The sequence below is a fragment of the Diabrotica undecimpunctata genome, chromosome 6, assembly GCF_040954645.1.
Source record: "Diabrotica undecimpunctata isolate CICGRU chromosome 6, icDiaUnde3, whole genome shotgun sequence".
In the NCBI taxonomy this organism is placed as follows: domain Eukaryota; kingdom Metazoa; phylum Arthropoda; class Insecta; order Coleoptera; family Chrysomelidae; genus Diabrotica; species Diabrotica undecimpunctata.
This window is the reverse complement of record NC_092808.1, coordinates 5,807,227-5,827,459: the sequence shown is the minus strand read 5'-3', so window position 1 is coordinate 5,827,459 and position 20,233 is coordinate 5,807,227. Positions and strand designations below refer to the sequence as shown.

Below are 20,233 nucleotides of genomic sequence, written 5' to 3'. Positions count from 1 at the left end.
CCTCGGCAGAATGTAGTAGGATCTGGTTACCCATATTGAAAGAGGAAGTTATTAAAAAGAAAATACCAGTATTGGTAAGTCAGTAACATATAGAGAATACATCATTTATATTTTTTAAATAACAAACATATAAAATCGGAATTTGGTATTTATTGAAGGTAAACTAAATGCAAGATCAAATACTTACCATGTCGGGATAGTATTATGAGGTTTTTTTCCTGGTTTTTCCCTCATAATTTACTATGGAATCACTAACAGGAGAATTTTACTGTCATCATGGCATGTATTTGTCTTTTTAAAGACGAATTACATGTTATGATCTTTTCTGACGGATATTCTCAAGTTAAAGTTGATTTCATGTAATCGAATGAACTATCTTATAAGTAAAGTCGTCCCAGGAACGCAACTCAACAATATTGGCAATATCATTTTAAAGTCGTCTACTTTAAAATGTATAATGTATGTCTGAATTGTCAATATAGATGAGTCAGATAAAATTAAATTATTAGAAGAATTTTTCACTAAGTAACAAAAACAAAATTTGTTTAATTTACTAATGTTTGTATTTTGAGAACGATTTCCGAAGTGGAAAATGAAACGTCAATAAACGTATTTTAACCTTTAATTGTGGCTTATTCCCAGTTAAATAGTAATTAATTTAAAATGCCACAAGAAAATAGCTTCAGAACAATAACTAGTAGGTATCTCGTATAGAGTAGGTAGCTTATCCTCAAAATCATCAGATACACTAGACCTAAAATATACAATAGAGATACAATATACAAATTATACAAATATACGCCTCAAACGATTACTCATACTGACGAAAAAAGAGAAGAACTCTAACTGAAGCATTAGATAAAAATAAAACTCACTTCAACTATTAAATTGGTGACTGTAATGCCAAAGTGAGAAAGAGAAAAGACAAAAAACAAGTGGTGGAAAGTATGAAGTCGGTGAGAGAAATGAAAGGGGAGAAAGACTGGTTCAGTTTGCACGATAGCAAAACATGCATAATACAAATAGAACAGAAAATGGACTTGGGTAGCACATATATGTACAACGTACATATGTATTTTAATATTTTAAATGAATTAAGTTAAGTTTAGACTAGGTTAAATATCACTAGCAGTTTTTTAACCTTGAGCAACTTTTCGAACATTATCGATTGTTTGAATTATTTTTAATGAAGTGTGTAATTTGAATTTATTGCAGTGTTATTTTCCAACATATGTTATAACATTTAATGCACCTTTGAATATCGTATTATCGTAAATAATTAAAAATAAATAAATGAGAAACAACAGTTTGGTATATTATGTGCATAAAAACAAATGTAATGTTAGACCATGAAAATATGGTACAGAGGTAATATTACGTGGATACATACATAGATATATTTTAAAAACAGTTACGTTTACTTCAAAAAATGTGCTAGACCAACGTTAAATGTCCTTTCTGACCACGTACTATTAGTGGCCGTAATAAAGATCGCTCTTTCATGCAAGAACAAGCCTGAAACTCAACAACAGATAGCACTGGAGAAACTGAAAGACCCAATGACACAAGCAGAAATAAGCAATGAAATAAACGCACAAATTCAAATATTGACGACAAACATTGCCGAAGATCTAACACCAACATGGAATACGATTACAAGTGCTGTAACAGACATCATGAAAAACAACTTAGGGTACAAACGAAATAACAAGAGGCAAAAATGGATGACGGAAGAAATACTATTACTAATGGAAGAACGACGAAGACACAAGAATAACCAAGATGGCAGCAATATGTATGAAAACATTAACAGGCAAATATAAGCAAAAATAAGAATAGCAAAACATGAATGGCTTAAGCAACAATATATCGATCTAGAACATTTACAACGACAGCACGACGACCGTAATTTACATAAAAAACTTAAGGAGACTGCTGGAATATACAGAAAACGAAGACCAACTACCATAGTTAATCAGGATAACCAGATAGTGCTGGGTGAATAGGGGAAAATTATATCCAGGAGCTCTTCCATGACGAAAGACCCATGAGTGAAGTTTATACAGACGACCAGCTGACTGGCCCTTCAATCACCAAAGAGGAGATAGAAAAGGCAATATTAAATTCAAAAAACAATAAGGCACCTGGACCAGATGAAATCCCATCAGAAATACTTAAATTACTGGATGAAAGGGGAATTTCAGTACTACACAAAATATTTAACTTAATTTATGAAACTGGCTGCTATTCTCAACAGTGGTTACGCTCTACCTTTATTCCCCTGCCCAAGAAAGTCAATACAAAAAGATGTGAGGATCACAGACTCATTAGCCTGATGAGTCACACTTTAAAGATATTCTTAAAAATACTACATCAAAGATTATACAAAAAATGTGAATGGGACATCAGTGACTCCCAGTTCGGGTTTAGGCAAGGTTTAGGAACACGAGAAGCAATAGTAGCAACACAGGTGCTGGTCCAAAATTGTTACGATCAGAAGAAGAATGTGTTCCTATGCTTTTTAGATTACCAAAAAGCGTTTGATCGTGTCCAACACCACAAGTTAATGCAGATTACTGGGCATCGGACAGGGAAGTAAAATGTCGCATTGAGCAAACTCGACAAGCTTTCGTGAAATTCAAGAAGGTACTGACTTCTTCAGAGTTCGATCTTCAACTGAGACTAAGGTTTACTAAGTGCTACGTGTGGTCAGTGCTGCTATATGGCGTAGAGGGCTGGACACTCAAAACGAGGGATATAAACAGATTAGAAGCTTTCGAAATGTGGCTCTATCGCCGTATCCTAAAAATACCATGGACAGCGAAAATCACAAATACAGATGTCCTTAAAAGAATAAACCAAGAACCCCAACTTTTCGAAACCATCAAGAAAAGGAAAACGGAGTGTCTAGGTCACATCATGCGAAATGAAAAATACCAGTTCCTCCAACTTATAATCGAGGGTAAAATTGAAGGCATGAGAGGAATGGGATGCAAGAAAATGTCCTGGCTCCGAAACATAAGGCAATGGACAGGGATTAACGACATACAATCTCTGATACATATTGCAAGAAATAGAGAATTAATGGAAAATGTGATCGCTAACATCCATTAATGGATTTGCATCTGAAGAAGAAGAAAAAGAAGTTAATAAAGTTCAGATTGCTCGATGCATAGTAACCGAAATTATGCCGATTCACTATTCAATTTTTGTGAAATGTAACCCTATATCCAAAAAACAAATGTTCGAAAAAAAAATAGGTCGGTATGCACTTGCTGCTGAGACCATTAAAAAAAAGTTAATCTATGATGATAATTATCGACTATAAATTCTTGATGTAACTATATGCGGTTGGGATGCATTTTATACTTACAGAGAATTTTTTCCTCCGAAATTTAACTTATGTCATGTTGACGTGAAATTTCACGAATGCTGATGTGGGTATCCTCAGCAGTAGCCAACATTACATCATATTCCTTTTCTTTACTTATAACAATTTTGATTCTGTCATTTTTTTTTATATGAAACTGATCCAGTGTGAACAAAACGATTCATTAATTTTTCACAAGCTTTTACGATTGACTTGCTGCGTTGAGGATATCACTGTTAATATATTCTGGATGCAAGTAGACAATTCCTTGAACTTTTCCTTAATATTCAGATTATATCCGTTATTTATTTTACAGAAAAATTCATTTTTAAAATTAAAGACAAGCCACACAGACCGATTAAAAAGATAAGAATGCGAAAACTGTCATGTTTCAAAGCCTACCGTTTTACCAAGTAACTGATACAAGTAATTGTGTTAAACCCAGTCTGGGAGACTGGCACACCCCTTAAAATGACATTGTTACAATTCATTGGAGCAAGGAGTATTGATTTTCCTAATTTCTCTAGTGACCATCGAACTGAAATTGCTTGCTCGGGCCTCGAGTGTCCGCTCTGGGCTGCGCCCAGTTCGGTGACTCGGTGCCCGAGGATGTGGGTCCTTTGTGCCCAGGTTTTGGGGTTTTGTGGTTTTGTTAATTTTTTTGAATGGCTGTCGCCTTTTTGTTAGTATTTTAAAAAATTTTTTTTGGTGGCCGAAGCCTTTATTTATTTATTATTTTTTAGGTTGTTTTAAATATAAACATCAATTATTAAATCTTTCAGTGCTGCGTGCTGGGATTGCTTCTGTTGGTAAAGATACGAATTATCTAGACTTTATGCATTTGCCAGGATTTGCTGTTTGGTCTTTTGTGCTTCCATCACATCTTATTATCTTTGACTTATTAATAATTGCTTATCACAATTGACAGTTATGAATATTTTACTCTACTCTAATATTTTTAGAGTACTCTACTCGATAATACTGGTATAGAAAGAAGATTCAAAGGAAAAAATATTCTTTCTATACAGAAAATGTATTTTATTTTCAAAAAAACGGCCCTCTACAAATCGAGATGTTTAGTTATATAGAAACAACTTAACTTATGTGAAACACTTAAAATTTTTAGGAATGATCTTTGATAAAAAACTATCTTGGAAATACTATATTATGCAAATTAAGCAATTTTGTCAATCTGGTCTCAATTGAATACAAACACTGTGCATTCGTAAATGGGGCTCAGATTTTAAAAGTATTATTTATATTTTCAAATAACTAGGACGATCAAAACTCGATTATGGATGATCAAAACTTGCTCAACTAGAAGTCATACAAAATACAGCACGAAGAAAAGCCACAGGAGCATTTTTACTAGCCTTATTAAGAGTATATAATGTTTAACCGGGGAACCACCTTTAAATTTTAGAAGAATGTATTTGTCATTAACATAGGCATCATCCATATGTGCGATAAAATCACATCCCACTTTCCATCACAATATCGCTGAACGTTTCAAAAAAGCTTGTATAAATAAAAAAAGGACGAACCCCCCCTTTTACTAGAGAATCAGAAGATATCTCTCTCTCCATAATATTCAATTCCCAAAATTTTTTGATTAGACAAATATAGTCAAACCTATCCCCTGGACCTTTCCCTGCAATATGTAATCTAACTCTTTCTAAATACAATAAGCTTGAGGCCTCCATGCAACAATTATTCAATCATTTTACAATGATTTTACTTGCTTCTTTCCTAGATCATTGTCATATATATACAGATTCATCTAAAACTATTGATGGTGTGGGATCAGCAGTAACTCCGAACATTGTATTACAGTTTAAATTATGTATCTTTCACTTGCAGTACTTACTCGTTCACTGAAGAACTATACACAATTCTGCAAGCCCTTATTTATATACGTACCCAAAAAATTGCAAATTCTGTCATAACTACTGATTCCCTCAGTGCATTACATACGATAGAACAGTTATATACAAGTAATCCCTTAGGTATTTTAATAAAAGAACAATTACATTTGCTAAACAACGCGAGGCAGCAAGTACGCTTTATATGGGTTCCATCACACATTGGACTTCAAGGAAACGAACAAGCAGATTTTCATGCCAGGGAAGGAAGCAATACACAGTGCCTCTTCAGTGTTAGTGAACTTAGTGTCTGTTTCCGCTTACAAATCGTTCCTTAAAGAAAAAGTGACAAATGAATGGAATCTTTCACAATCAACTCTACATATCGTAAAGCCCTCAAACGAATCTTGGTGCGAGATAAATTTAAATCGCAAGCTGTTTGTTAATCTAATCCGTTTACTTATAGGTCATAGCAGCCTAACTCACAGCTACCTGTAGATTATTAATGTAACACATATCTTAATAGAGTGTCCTAAATATATTAGTGAAAGACAAAAACACTCACTCCCTTACAATATAAAAGCAGTCTTAAGAGCACATTGTAAATTTACAGATATGTTTAATATATATAACAAGCGAGTCTTCTACAGCTGGCGCCGCTTCTCGCATCCTAATTTCCAGCGTTTTCTGTCGAAGCAATCTTCAGTTGTTAAATCTCTGGCGGTCATTGCATCGTCGACATCGTCTCTCCAGGATCGTCTTGGTCTACCTCGTTTTCTTCTAGTTGGCGGAGTCCATTCTTCTATTTTTTTTTGGCCATCTATTTTCAGGCATTCTCTGAAGGTGTCCATACCAGTTAAGTCTTTTGGCTTCGATTGTGTCTATTATGTCTAGATCGATTTCCATTTCTCTCCAAATATCTTCGCTTCTCACCCTATCAAGTCTAGTGAGCTGGCAACATCGTCTCCAGTAGTTCATTTACATGGCCTTAATTTTTGATTTGTTTCTTTGGTTTATTTCCCAGAGTTCGGCGCCGTACAGCCCAATACTTTCTATTATTGTTTTATAGATTCTTCTTTTATTTTCTTTTGTTATTTTTTTATTCCATAATAGTCCGTGTAGCTGTCTGGTGGCTGATCTTGCTTGGCCAATCCTGGAGTGTATTTCTTCGCTACTTCCTGCTTTTGATGTTATTTGGACTCCCAAGTATTTAAAATTGTCTGTTAATTTTATAGTTCCCATTTCGATTTGTAGGCTTTTTGGTTTTTCTCCTACAACTAAGTACTCAGTTTTTTGTATATTAATTGTGAGGCCCCATTTGGTATACTCATCTTCCAGTTTTCTAAGCATGTAGCCTACATCACTCTCGTCTTCAGCTAGAATGGCTTGGTCGTCAGCAAAGTGTATCGTGTACAATCTATCATCTCCGATTGGGATGCCCATATTGCAGCACTTTCTTCTCCACACTGAGAGTGCCTCATTTAGATATATTTTGAAGAGTGTAGGTACTATGCAGCAGCCTTGCTTTAGGCCCTTACTAATAGGAATTTCTCTAGTTAATCTGTTTCCAGTTTTAATGTTTGCCGTCATATTTTTGTAGAGTTGTACTGCTTGTATATTTTTTTTGCTTATTCCTTGTTTTTCCATTGCTACCCAAAGCATTGAAAGTGGTACACTATCGTATGCCTTTGGCAGATCTATAAAGACTATATGAGTTGAAAGGTTGTGGGCTAGATATGTTTAATTACATGATAAATGGATACATGGAAAATATTACATTCTTTCCTAATTGTGAACCTAATAATTAACCAAAAAAAAAATACTTTTTAGATAGCTATAGTACAGCTAATAACCCAAAGTGGTTGATGCTGGTATCAATAAAATAATAAAAAAAGAAGATTCAAAAGAATAAAGCCGTTTGAGGTAGACAAAAATCAAATGACACTTTAGTTTAATGAATTTAGTTACCTTTGGTATTTTAAGATAAAAAAGAATTGTTAAAAAGTCAGTCACTGCAGAACTCAGTGGTATTAAATACCGAATAGGTGTCCTATGCCGGCTAATCCTATAATTGCTTTATTCAAGCTTATAAACAAGAACAATTCCCTAGTGGCATATAATATTCCGACAATCAGACAACGTTTTGAGGTCGTGATAAAAAATTGATCAACAACACTAATTAAGAATTACCGTATATTTATCATTTGTCGTCGCTTTATGATTATTAATATAAATAAATAAATTAACTCTTTAATTTTAGCCGGAAATATGAGTTTGGTAATTTTACGGCGTTTATTTAAAAAACAGCACGTTTGTTTATGTTTTCTTTTATATAATAAGCGTATTATATAAATGTTGTTATTATAGATAATTTCAAGTTTAAGTTTAATGTCATTAAAAAATTGTTTAAGGAAAAAATTAGGTTTAAATCAAGGCAAATGTATTAATATACGAGGATGTATTAAAAAATTCTATTATATTAGTTAGACTGATTAAAATCAACCTGCAACCAACGCCTCTAGACTTAAAAAAATGTTTAACTCACTTTGCAAGCATCTCCAATCTCAACCACGTCTTCATTGTAAGACATTTTACCATATTTTAAACAAAATAATTGAACGGAGCCAAGATCTGGTAAAGAGTAGTCCAATTTCTAAATCACGAATTATTTGTATGGCAACACGATATTAATTTGGGTGCAGTTTCATTCTCCTGTAAAAACTTTCTTCTACCCTCTTACTAGTAAAATGTATATTACCTACTATTTGGATGCTAAGTAAATACACCAAAACAGATACTGATACGTAATGACTAGCACGTAATAAAAAATTACGCTTCAGTTCTATCAAAATGTGTAATATCACATAAGCCTTGTAAGTCAGTTGGTCGAGTTACCATGGAAACGAATTAACAGACGTTATTTTGACAGATTAAAAATTAATAATCTGTCAGTGTAAATATAGTGGTAATTTAAATACAGATAAATAAAATGAGTTCATCGAATAGTGAAGATGAATTTAATAGCACACCACCCAATATTATGCAGTTAGCTGCGAACACTACCGAGAACCTATTACCAGAAAAATCTAGAGGAAGATATGAAAAGGTATATCAGCAATTTATGGATTGGCGTACAACTAATAATGTAAATTCATTTTCTGAAAACGTACTCTTGACTTATTTTGGAGAAATCGCTAATAAATTTAAACCATCCTCATTATGGGCAATATATTCTATGCTTTGAAAAATAATGTTAATATTGAAAATTACCTGAAATTGCGAGCTTATCTAAAAAGATAATCAGAAGATTTTAAAAACAAAAATCTAAAATTTTACATCCTGATGAAATAAACCTTTTTTTAAATAAAGCTCCTGGTGTACAGTACTTGTTAATAAGCGTATGTTATTTAAAACTATAACATAAATGTGCCTACTTATAATACTTTTATTTTAAGGTTATTGCAATTATTGGAATATGTGGAGCTTGTAGGAAAAAAAGAGTTAAAAAATCTTAAAATTTGTGGCATTGATGATTTAAGTACCATGTTATTGGTTAAAATTCCTGATACGAAAACTAAAATATGTAGATCTTTCGTTATTTCCGGAAATTTTCATAAAATCTGCAAACAATATATAGAAATTCGACTACAGATTAGCGATCCGCAAATAAATCAATTTTTTCTTAATTATCACAGAGGTAAATGTACGAAACAGGTGGTAGGATTAAACAAAATAGGCGTTGTTCCTAAACAAATAGCCGAATATTTGAAGTTACCAGATCCCAAAATGGTTCAACAACGGCCGAAGGATATGTCGATGAGTCAATAAATAATAAGACGTCAACAGTCAATAGAATTATAAATTCAATTGAAAGTAATTTACAGACCTTTACATACACTGAAAATACCATTGTTCAAAAAGAACATACCGTACAATTTACGTCATCTCATCATTTACCACGTATTATTGAACAACCGCCAAACTCGGATAAGGGTATAATTATACATAATTGCCAAATTTTACAATTAATTATTATAAATAAATGTTTAATTTAAATTGTTCCCGAATTTTGTTAAATAAATAAAAGTTACTTGTTATACTTTTTATTTTTATAAATGAAAATAATCGTAGAAAAAGTATAGTACACAACTTGAGTTGTAAGCTTATTACATGCTTGTAAAATTACTGCGCTCGCCGCTATGCGGCTCGCGCGCAACTTTTTTACTCGCATGTAATAAACTTCTTACAACTTTCGCTAAGAATTACTGAGAATTACTTACTTAGCGATTAAATAACCAAAGCATATGCATTCTATGGACTGCTAATTTCTTTCTGGATAGTTACAATGTTTCATATAAAGTACTGTAACGAACAAACTTATTTACACGTACCCCATATAACGGTTGCATCTCTCGAAACGATGACGTGTTTTCGAGAATCTTCAAGATATATCGATCGGCTGACAGATCGAGGCGTTCGCACAAGCGAGAATAGAGAAGGACCATTCCAGATTGTTCTAGTACATAATAACTTGTATATATAAGCTGCGCTGATATTAGTTTAGTTAGTTGGTAAGATATGATCGTACTGTAAACTTAAACTGATGACGGGTAGACCCAGAAACACGTGTCAGGGAGTGGTAAGAGACCCGAATTGAATCGAAACGCAACCGTCTTCGTATATTTATCGTCCTTACTCGACGCAATGAGTACAAGAATGATGGTAATTTATATGGGTAAATTGTTGATGCATAGTGGAATATAAATATTCTCAGCATCGCTCTGAATGGCTTGATTAAGCTTGGGTATACAGTTTACTTTAATTGCTATCGATACATTTAACTTCATCTTTCCTCACTAGAGGTCTCTAGTAGCATACTCTGGTAATTATTTTTCCTATAATTGCCATAGTAGTCGGTGCGTTTTGATTTAGTTTGAGTCTTCTTACAAACTCTCTCTGATGACGGGTTGTCCCAGAAACACGTATCAAGGAGTGGTAAGAGACTCGAATTGAATCGAAACGCAACCGTCTTCGTATATTTAATTAAACAGTAATTTAGCTTTTTACACGTGGATTTTGACTAAGTGAATAATTAAGATATTGTGTTACCTACAATAGATGTTGCTCGAATTATTGCATTGCTACAAGATGGAAGAAGTCAAGTTTATGTATCCAAAACTTTATGTATTACGAGAACTACAGTACAGAGATCTTTCCCTCGCTTTATCGAGACTGGTACACATTCATGTCGACCTCGTTCCGGTCGCCGAAGAGTTACCTCGCAAAGAGATGATCGTTTTATTGTGATGGAATTTTTAAGAGATTGCCATTACACTGCAATTGCTGCAAGAAACCGTCTGCAAGAGGTTCGAAATGTAAATGTAGGTAAGAGAACGGTTAGAAGACGCCTTAATGAAAGAGGACTAATAGCAAGAAGGCCGGTTATTGTTTTCGAATTACAACCCAGACACTGTAAGAATCGATTAATTCTTTAATATACACGATTGGAGCCAAATTCTTTTTACTGATGAATCGCGGTTCTGTTTGAGGTCTGGCGATGGCCAAGAGAGGGTTTAAAGATAAAGAAATGAAAGATATGCTCAAGATTGTCCCAGAGAAGAAAGTTTGGTGGCGGTGGTTTGGCGGTTTGGGCTGGAATCTTATTTGAAGCTCGAACTGACTTATTTTCATCAATGGCCCCATTAATGCTCACCGGTATAGAGGATTTTTTGGCAGAAGCAGTAGTTCCATTTGGTCCATTTATTGAGGACAATTTCGTCTTTATGCATGATAATGCACGGCCGAACACAAAGAAGTGACAAATTACTTGAGGGAAGTAGGAATTAATACTCTAGAATGGCCAGCCTGCAACCCTGATCTGAATATCATCGAACATGTTTGGGATGAACTTCCTCGTAGAGTTAGAAGACAACCAGGCCAGCTATAAAGTCTTGAAGAACTTCAAAACATGCTTCGTGAAGAATATGAACGTATTCCTCCAGTTCTTATTCAAAATGTGCTATTTTTCCTTTCAAATCGTATGCAAACGGTTATTGATGTTTTAGGGCATAATACCCGATATATTAGACAATTTTCTCTAGGTTCACTCGTAATTTTTATTGTTTGTAATTCGGTTCGATATTACACTATTTTCTTTTGTAGCCTTCTAATTAAATAAATTATGCTAAGAAATCAAGCATTAATGGCCATTTTTTGTTTTAAAAATGAAAGATGTTGAGTATACAATATGAAAATTTCGGAAATTTATAGGGTGACCACTTTTTTTGCCAGTCAGTGTATATTTTTACATAAATTAGAACCGTTTGTTTTATTAAACACGCTGCAGTATAGTATAGAAAATTAAGTTTCGTGTAGTAATAACAAATTTTAAAGAACAGCATTCTTATTATATGAAAAATTCAGATATTTCTATAAAAACCGATTGTACGCAAACATAGCCTGTGGAGGAGATGTAATCTATATAAATCAAAATTACCAATCAGAAGTTTTAGAAATTAAAAGTAATATTACCTCCAAACCAAAGAATCACAGAAACAGATCTTACAGATTTATTGGATCAAATTCAAACTTCGAGAATAATTGTAGGCGATTTTAATTGTCATAATCCAATATGAGACCTAGGGCCTACTGGAGATGTCCCAGATATGACATTAAGACTGTATTAAGTGACCTGAATGCAAGAATAGGACAAAAGTGAGTTTTATTGCCCACGATAGGAAAGCATAGCCTACACAACATCTGTAGCGGTAATGAAATACGACAGAGGGATAAACTTAGCAGCATCACTAAATATGACAGTTGCTAGCACCTATTTTAAAAACAAGAACATAAACAAGGTAACCTGGATCTCTCCTGATGAAAGAAAGGGTCAGATTGATCGCACCTTAATAATTCAAGGCAAGCACAAGGCAATGCAGAAGTTAGAATGGCGACCTATCAACAACAAGGAAAGCGTATTGAATAGATGGGTAGAATACTTTAACCAGGCACTTAATATAGATGAAGAAGAAAAAAATCTGGAAGACTAAAGAGATGAGGTGAGGGAAACAGACGAGAGGGAAAAGGAACCACCATTCTTGAAGTTAAAGATGCAGTTAAAAAACTAGCCTTAAACAAATCACCCAGAATAGATAATCTCCTAGCTGAACTATATAAAGAAGGTGACCATAATACCATAATAGCATTACAGCAGCTTATTGACAACAACTATGAACACAAAAATCGCTCCCCAATGATTGAAATATTGGAATACTTTGCACCATATACAAAAAAGGAGAAAGGAGAGTAAGAAAATACCAGGCTGGTTTCAGAGATGGTAAATCCACAATTCATCAGATTGCAACCATAAAACAAATTTTAGAAAAAAACACTGGACAATGGCATTGATAATCATTCCATATTTATAGAATACAAAGTAGCCTACGACTCTTTGAATAGAAGAGAAATAATAAATAATTATAAAATAATATAAAATATAAAATTTGAGACCTAGAAATCAACGTAGTTAAAATTTAGTTTACAATACTATAATAGAAAGCATAATCATGTAAGGTGCGAAATATGGCATTTAAAATACGAACAGAAAAGAGATTAAGAGCCACTGAGATGGACTACCGGAGGCAAGCAGCGGGAAAATCAAGACGAGAAAAGATCACAAATAAAAAATTCGGACAACTTACGGAGGTGAAACATAATATCACAGACGAAATACGAACCAAACAATTAATAGGGTACAAAAAATGCCCAATCACAGACTCCTATAGAAAGTATTAGGATTAAAAAAAAAGGAGGAGAAAACAATGAAGGCCACGGAAAAGTTGAAGAGAAGACGTTGACTAAGAGATAAACGATAGTAATTAGGAATCGCAAGACATAGACGCACGTTTTAATGCATATACCTACAACAGTATAGAAACAACACAAAAACAGAATGGTTGAAAACTAACTTACGAAAGAAACACCAAATTATAAACCAAACGAAAGAAAAAGTATAGGACTACCCTGAAAAGGTGTATTGTTTGTTGTCTAAATAGATAAAACAAATACCTTATCAATGGAATGGATATGGTTTATTAAATTCACAATAAATACCCTCTAGATATTTTTTTATTAAACGATACTTGCGTGCGTTACTATTTTGCATAGATTAGAATACAAAACACAATACAAAATATATTTACATAAATATCTAGTAAATACTTACAATGTTTTGCGTGAGAATCGGTTCATCCGGAAAACCGAAGCCCAAATATTTCAAAATACTGTTGTCCCCAAAACTATGAGAAATCTTCACAATACCTAAAAATAATATCGGAAAAACGCCCGCCAGCCACAAAAAACCTGTTGATGTTTTCATTTTTGTTAATCACTGACTGTATCTTAATAATTAAAAACAACTCGCTATAATAGGAAATTAAACCGGTGGTGCTGGTATTGTGGGCAGGACTGCACAAATTGTTGTGGTCACTTTGATTTCTGGTCGATTGTCGTGTGTTTAAACTTTGTTTTGCATTATTTGTCGGTTCATTTGTTTTTATAAGTAGTTGAATTATGAACTTTAAAACTGTTTTGTGAGAAATAGATACACTTGGATTTTTGATTTATTTATCAGATGTAGCCTTGAACCGGTTGGGTAAAACGATAAAAATTAGATAGTTTGAGATGACACGTTATATAATATATATATATATATATATATATATATATATATATATATATATATATATATATATATATATATATATATATATATGTATATATATATATATACAGGGTGATTTGACATTACAAAGTTAGTTAATAATGTTACTCTCTGTTTTTCATTAGCATGTTCGCAAAGTTTTTCCATATTTGGGCCATTTATGGTGATATTATGTCGTTTATATTCTCTTTCCTCAGATTGGTTAATATTTTATAACTTTCTATACTTCTTTTACCGCCGAATATGTATTCATTCTGGAACATTTTCTCCCCGATTTGTCATTTTGTTCTTACAGTTTCTTAAATTTTATTTTGTAGTCCACCGTGAAACCTTATTAACTGCTTGTGCAAAAATAATACTAGTGCCTTTGAAACTATATAATAGCTATAATAGATAGTCCAAAAATGGATGTACGAATATAAGAAATAGCAAAATAAATCCACCTAGACATCTCATGTTTTTTTCAGCCCATTTCTCTGGGCCAACAATCACATCTCGGCCAACTTTGTGCCGTATTCTATTCAAATTTCGTCGGAAGTGGCGTTCCTTTTAGCTTTCGAAAACTTTTCAGGTAAGAAAGTATAAAGGGACTGTTGCATATAAAAAAGGTATTAGCATAGTGGAGGCTGAAGTATATAGAAATGCCGGGGACTATTCTAAAACAATATTCGAGAAGTTGGGTGCTATTTTTGAAGCATAATTTGTATATTTTAGTGCTTTGCGGTTTTAAAAGAGTCTGTTTTTCGAGAGGTAGGTAATAATTAATTTTTATATAAATGTCAATCATTATACAATACAATGGATTTTAAAAAAGTTTAAAAATAAAGTATATTGCACGAATTTGTGACTGATTTGGATTATCGCTAGACACTCGACATCCAATGGTCAACTCTACTGTACAGCATAAGAAGTACGAAAGTAAATTGCTCTATATTGTTCTGAAGCTATTTTCTTGTGGAATTTTAAAATAATTACTATTTTAATGGGAATAAGCCACAATTAAAGATTAAAGTAAGTTTGTTGACGTTTTAATTTTCACTTCGGAAATCGTTCTCAAAATACAAACATTAGTAAATTAAACAAATTTTGTTTTTTCGTTACTTGGTGAAAAATTCTAATAATGTAATTTTATCTGACTCATTTATATTGACAATTCAATTGTCAAGAAGCAAGATATAATAGCAACATCATTTGACATCGAGATCGAACTCGATACTCTATTACGCTTTCCTGTATTGGCCAAATTAAATAAATACAATATTACAGGAAATACATTATCTTTTATTGTAAAGTTTCTTTCTGGTCGCCACTTCAAAGTATTAGTTAACGGAAAAGCTTTTTCAATCTACGTTCAGGAAAATGGGGTACCCCAAGGATCAGTTCTAAGACGACCTGTTTTTTTATTGCCGCGGTAAAGATACGTTCACAACTACAAACTTAATTTAAAAAGCAGTAAATGAACTAACTTCTTGTTCTATAAGTCTTGGTATTAGTTTCTCTGTTGAAAAATCAAAAGTACCTCAAATTCAGTGGAAGAGCACGTAGCATATTATTACCTCAAATAACATTAAATGGTACTCCGCTCACAGTAGCTAATGAATACAAGATACTAGGTTTAATTTTTGATAGTTCACTAACATGTAAACCACTACAAACGTCAAAGCTAATCGCTTAACTAGATTAATTCTATTAAAATCTCTAGCAAAACATCATTGTGGGAGCTGATAAAGACCTAATTAAAGTATACAGATATCTCATTCTCTCTCGACTAGACTATGGATACTTTGTACACATGTTAGCATCAAAAATTTATGTAAGAACTCTTGACATTATTCAGAATACGGCTTTACGAATATATCTCGGAGCTTTCAGATCCAGTCCTACCGAAAGTCTTCGCTGTGAAAGAAGTGAACTTCCATTTCGCTTCGCGGGCAAAAACTTCCTCTGACATACTTTGCTAGAGTGTCTTCACCTAGAATGGCGAGCCTAACAATAAATATCAGAAACTTCCCTCAAATTTTACTTTTTCTTTTATAACCTGTTGATTTTTTAATAACAGACACTCATATACTGTCATCAACTCCTTCTTGGATTAATCATTCCCAAAATTAACCTTTTGCTTAATAATTATCACAAAAATGAAACCATCAGCCAAATTCTGAGGCAATATTTCTTAAAGCTGGTCAACACAAACCCATATGACGAGTTCTCTATACAGACGCATCTTTAACTGAGACAGGACTCAGATATTCTGTAACAACTGCAAATAGTATCATTTAGAAGTTCTGCCTTCCACCATCTACTTCCATCCATACAGGAGAGCTATACGCCATCTTCAAAACAATGAAATGTAACCAAACTAAAGCCAAGAACACTGCTATATGTACAGATGCCATGTCAACATCAACTCTCTTAAATTCCGAATATCCATTAGTTCATGTCATATAGGAAGCAACAAATTGTCCTTCAAAAACTGCTGAAGGTTTAAATACTCTCTTAAACTTTCTCAATTTATGTTCAGGAAAACGAGGTACCCCAAATATAAGTTCTAAATTCCACTTTATTTATAATAACTATCACTGAAATTTACAAGATTATTCACAACCCAGTGAAATACAACTTATATGCTGACGACCTGATTTTATATTATATTTTATATTTAATCCAAAAAGCAGTAAATGAACTAACTTCTTGGTCTATTATAAGCTTTGGTATTAATTTCTCTGCTGAAAAATCAAAAGCACTCAAATTCAGTCATTATTAAATGAAGATAATACAAAACTTTTTAAACGAATTATGATATTTCTGCAATAAATTAAATTAAAGGTATGAATGAAAAATTTGATCGTTTGAATGGATATTTCCTTTGTATGTGTACTCATTTGTTGACCACCTATCTAACCGTGGTTTATGTCTTGTGTGTTATGATGAAGATGCTCTGATGAACCCCTGAGCGTGAAAAGTGTCCTCCCTGTACAATCCTGTATGAACGAATACTAATATTTTTGTAACGTAATTACATCGCTAAAGGTTTTAAGACAAAGTCAAAATAACAAAAAAAAAAAAAAAAGAAATAAAAAAATCCCTTTAAGGGACGAAATGTAAACTAAAAGTTATTCCAGAGTGCAATTTCAAAATAATAAATTTTTAAGATCTTGCAGTTTTCTCTAATAAATAAAAAAAATTTCTTTAAAAAATGTAAAGTACTCGCATATTTTGAGAAATCAGTATCGTATAATACATGTGACTCTTAAAATGGCCAATAAATGTAAAGCGTAGTTTTATTGAAAGGTAAAATAAACAGCGGAAAATTCGTTTAACCGGAGATTCTCCATAAAATTTATTAAACAATGATTTCCTCCGAAACTTTCCCACAATCGAACACCTGATACGGTCGTAAAAATATAATGAAGACGAAAAACTGAAGGAAAACGTGGAAACATACTCCATTTTCCGTTTTTCAATCTCCTAAACACGAGAGGAGAACGCGTTCAGTTACAAGAACATTCAAACTCTTACCGCGACTACATCCCCAAATCTGTTGTACCTAATTTTTGTAATTTATTTGAAACGAGTTCGGGAACTTTTCCAATATATTTTTAACATGGTTAGTAGTTTTACGTCATTCGATCAAACTTTAAACAAATTCACTTACGTGGTACGACGGAGTTGTAGGTTTTAGATATCTGAAAATAAAAGAGACAGGTTAGAATTTCGATTTAAAATTGCAACAAAATAATATAGATAGATAAATAGATAGATAGGTTTATTGACAATTTTTACATAGTAAATAATACATGTCATGTCACAATATAAATAACTCACTTATGTAGGTATACATAGGAAAAAACTAAGAAATAATACAAGAACACATAATATTATAAGAATTATACGATATACTGTAGCTGTCATCCAACGGAACACAAATTAGGAACGGGATTCATAGTCAATAAAAAACTAAAGAACCTTACAATAGACTTCCAACCTCTCAACGAAAGATTATGCACACTTAGAATCAAAGGTAAATTCTTTAAATATTCAATAATAAATGCCCATGCACCAACTGAGGAGAAGCCGGATGAAAAAAAAAAAAACAATTTTCTGAACAACTGGAAAATATCATACAACATTGTCCTAGAAATGACGTAAAGGTCTTAATAGGAGATTTTAATGCAAAGATAGGTAAGGAGAGGAAATACATGCCAACCATTGGAATTCACAGTTTACATGAAGAGTCAAACAACAACGGAACTCGACTAATACACTTAGCCTCCTCAATGAACATGGTGATTGCCAGCACATGCTTTAGGCACAAAGATATACATAAGGGAACATGGAGAAGTGCAGTTTTTTTAACAAATACTTAAAAAAAAGAAGAAAGTGCATATAAAGAGCCAACTAAAAGAACTAAAGAAATATAAGGCACAAGCAGAAACGCGAAAGTTCTACAAGAGGATTAACCATAACAGGAAAGAATTCAAACCTAGATTATCAATCGTTAGAAATAGAACAGGGGAGATCATTGGTGATCAGGACCAGATACTAGAAAGATGGTCAGAAAACTTCGAGGAAAGGCCAAATATAAGAGGTGAGACAGGGCTCCACGAATCAGAAATCCAACTCGAGGACATTGACGACGAGAGAGAGAAATATAACATCCCAACAGAGGTAGAAGTAATCCAACATGGCAAAAAAACCCTGACATACTGTATATGTAGACTAGTAGAACTGATCTGGAAGCAAATAAAGTTGCCAGAAGACTGGAATGTAGGTATAATTGTACCTATCCACAAGAAAGGAGATCAAACAATATGTGACAATTACAGAGGAATAACCTTCCTAAACGTAACATACAAAATATTGGAATATATATTCTTTACGACCGACATATTGTGAAGACATAATAGGTAAATATCAGTGTGGGTTTCGTTAAGAAAGATCAACGACCGATCAAATATTTCTTCTGCAAAAAACATATGAGTATGGCATTGATACTCATCACCTGTTTGTTCATTTTAGATGTGCCTATGATAGTGTTGAAAGAAACGCACTGTACAAGGCCATAATGTGTGTAAAGAGAGTGCAAGAGTTTCCAGAACGTTCCAGTCTCAGATAGGACTTAGACAAGGAGACAGCCTATTATGCCTTGTATTCAATATTGTACTAGAGAAAGCGATAAGAGAATCTGGAAGGAATAACAACCAGAGGAACTATTATTAATCGCAGCGTACAATAAATATATGAAAGTATCAAATTATATACAAGCAGCACAACTCGAAAATTTAACTATCGGAACATATAATTAAGGAGTAAGAGAGTTTATATACCTAGGCTCATAAATTAAACACAATAATGCAGTAAGTGCAGAAATTAACAGACGGATATATCTGGCAAATAGAGCCTATTACGGATTAAAAAAATTTTTACCAACAAGCCTAGTTACAAAAAGAACGAAACTAGTGATATACAGAACTCTTATCAAGCCCATCCTCACCTACGCATCGGAAACATAAAAGATGACAAAGAACGATGAAGAATGTTTAAGATGCTTTGAACGTTAAATCCTCCAGCATAATTATGGAGGAGTACAGGAGGGCGGATTATGACGTAGAGGCTATAATTTCGAACTTTACCGCCTGTATGACAGACCTGATATTATTAGGTCCATCAAAATAAACCAGCTGAGGTGGTTAGGTCACATAAAGAGAATGAATGATATGGAGCCGCCAAAACATATTTATAACCAAAGAATAGATGGAGTGAGAAGGAGAGGCAAACCTAGAGCACGATTTAAAGATCGGGTGGAGGAAGACTTGAGAATGTTGGGAGTACGAAACTGAAAAGCCAAGGCGAAGAATAGGAGAGAATGGAGACTTATCCTTGAGCAGGCCAAGACCCACCATGGATAGTGGAGCCAATGATGATGATGACACATAATATAACATATACAGTGAAAAATAGAAATATGAAAATATAAAAAAAAAACAATTCAGTTAGGTGTAAAATAGTTTTTATAAAAACGATCACACTAGGAGCTCAAACAAACAAATTCCTGTATACTATAGAAACAGTGTTCCAGCAAGAAGTGTTTTGCTAATGTATAAAATTGTTTAGAATTCATTGCCTTAATATCAATATTTTTGTTCAGAAAGTTTCTTTTGTCAAAAGATTGCGTTGTTGTGGATAAATCTATGGTTCCCTTTCAGGGGCGATTGCTGATTCGTCAGTATAATCCAAATAAAACTCACAAGTATGGACAAAAGATTTACAAAGCCAAAA

The 20,233-nt window shown here is 33.2% G+C and overlaps 2 protein-coding genes across 5 annotated transcripts in view; both read right to left on the bottom strand.

The window, feature by feature from the left end:
* Window positions 1-13,823, bottom strand: part of LOC140443041 (lipase member J-like) — a 46,349-nt gene extending 32,526 nt beyond the window's left edge. The window contains exon 1 of one of the 2 annotated variants that reach the window (XM_072534080.1): window positions 13,457-13,823. In XM_072534080.1, coding sequence (XP_072390181.1) covers window positions 13,457-13,609 — 153 coding nt within the window. In that variant the 5' untranslated portion in view covers window positions 13,610-13,823. The remainder of the gene's footprint in view (window positions 1-13,456) is intronic. The other variant, XM_072534081.1, reaches the window with a different exon arrangement.
* Schip1 (Schwannomin interacting protein 1) overlaps window positions 1-20,233 on the bottom strand; it is an 879,380-nt gene that overhangs the window by 496,883 nt on the left and 362,264 nt on the right. For all 3 annotated transcript variants that reach the window (XR_011951179.1, XM_072534085.1, XM_072534086.1), the window contains exon 5: window positions 17,610-17,640. The gene's annotated coding sequence lies outside the window, so the exon portion shown is untranslated. The remainder of the gene's footprint in view (window positions 1-17,609; window positions 17,641-20,233) is intronic.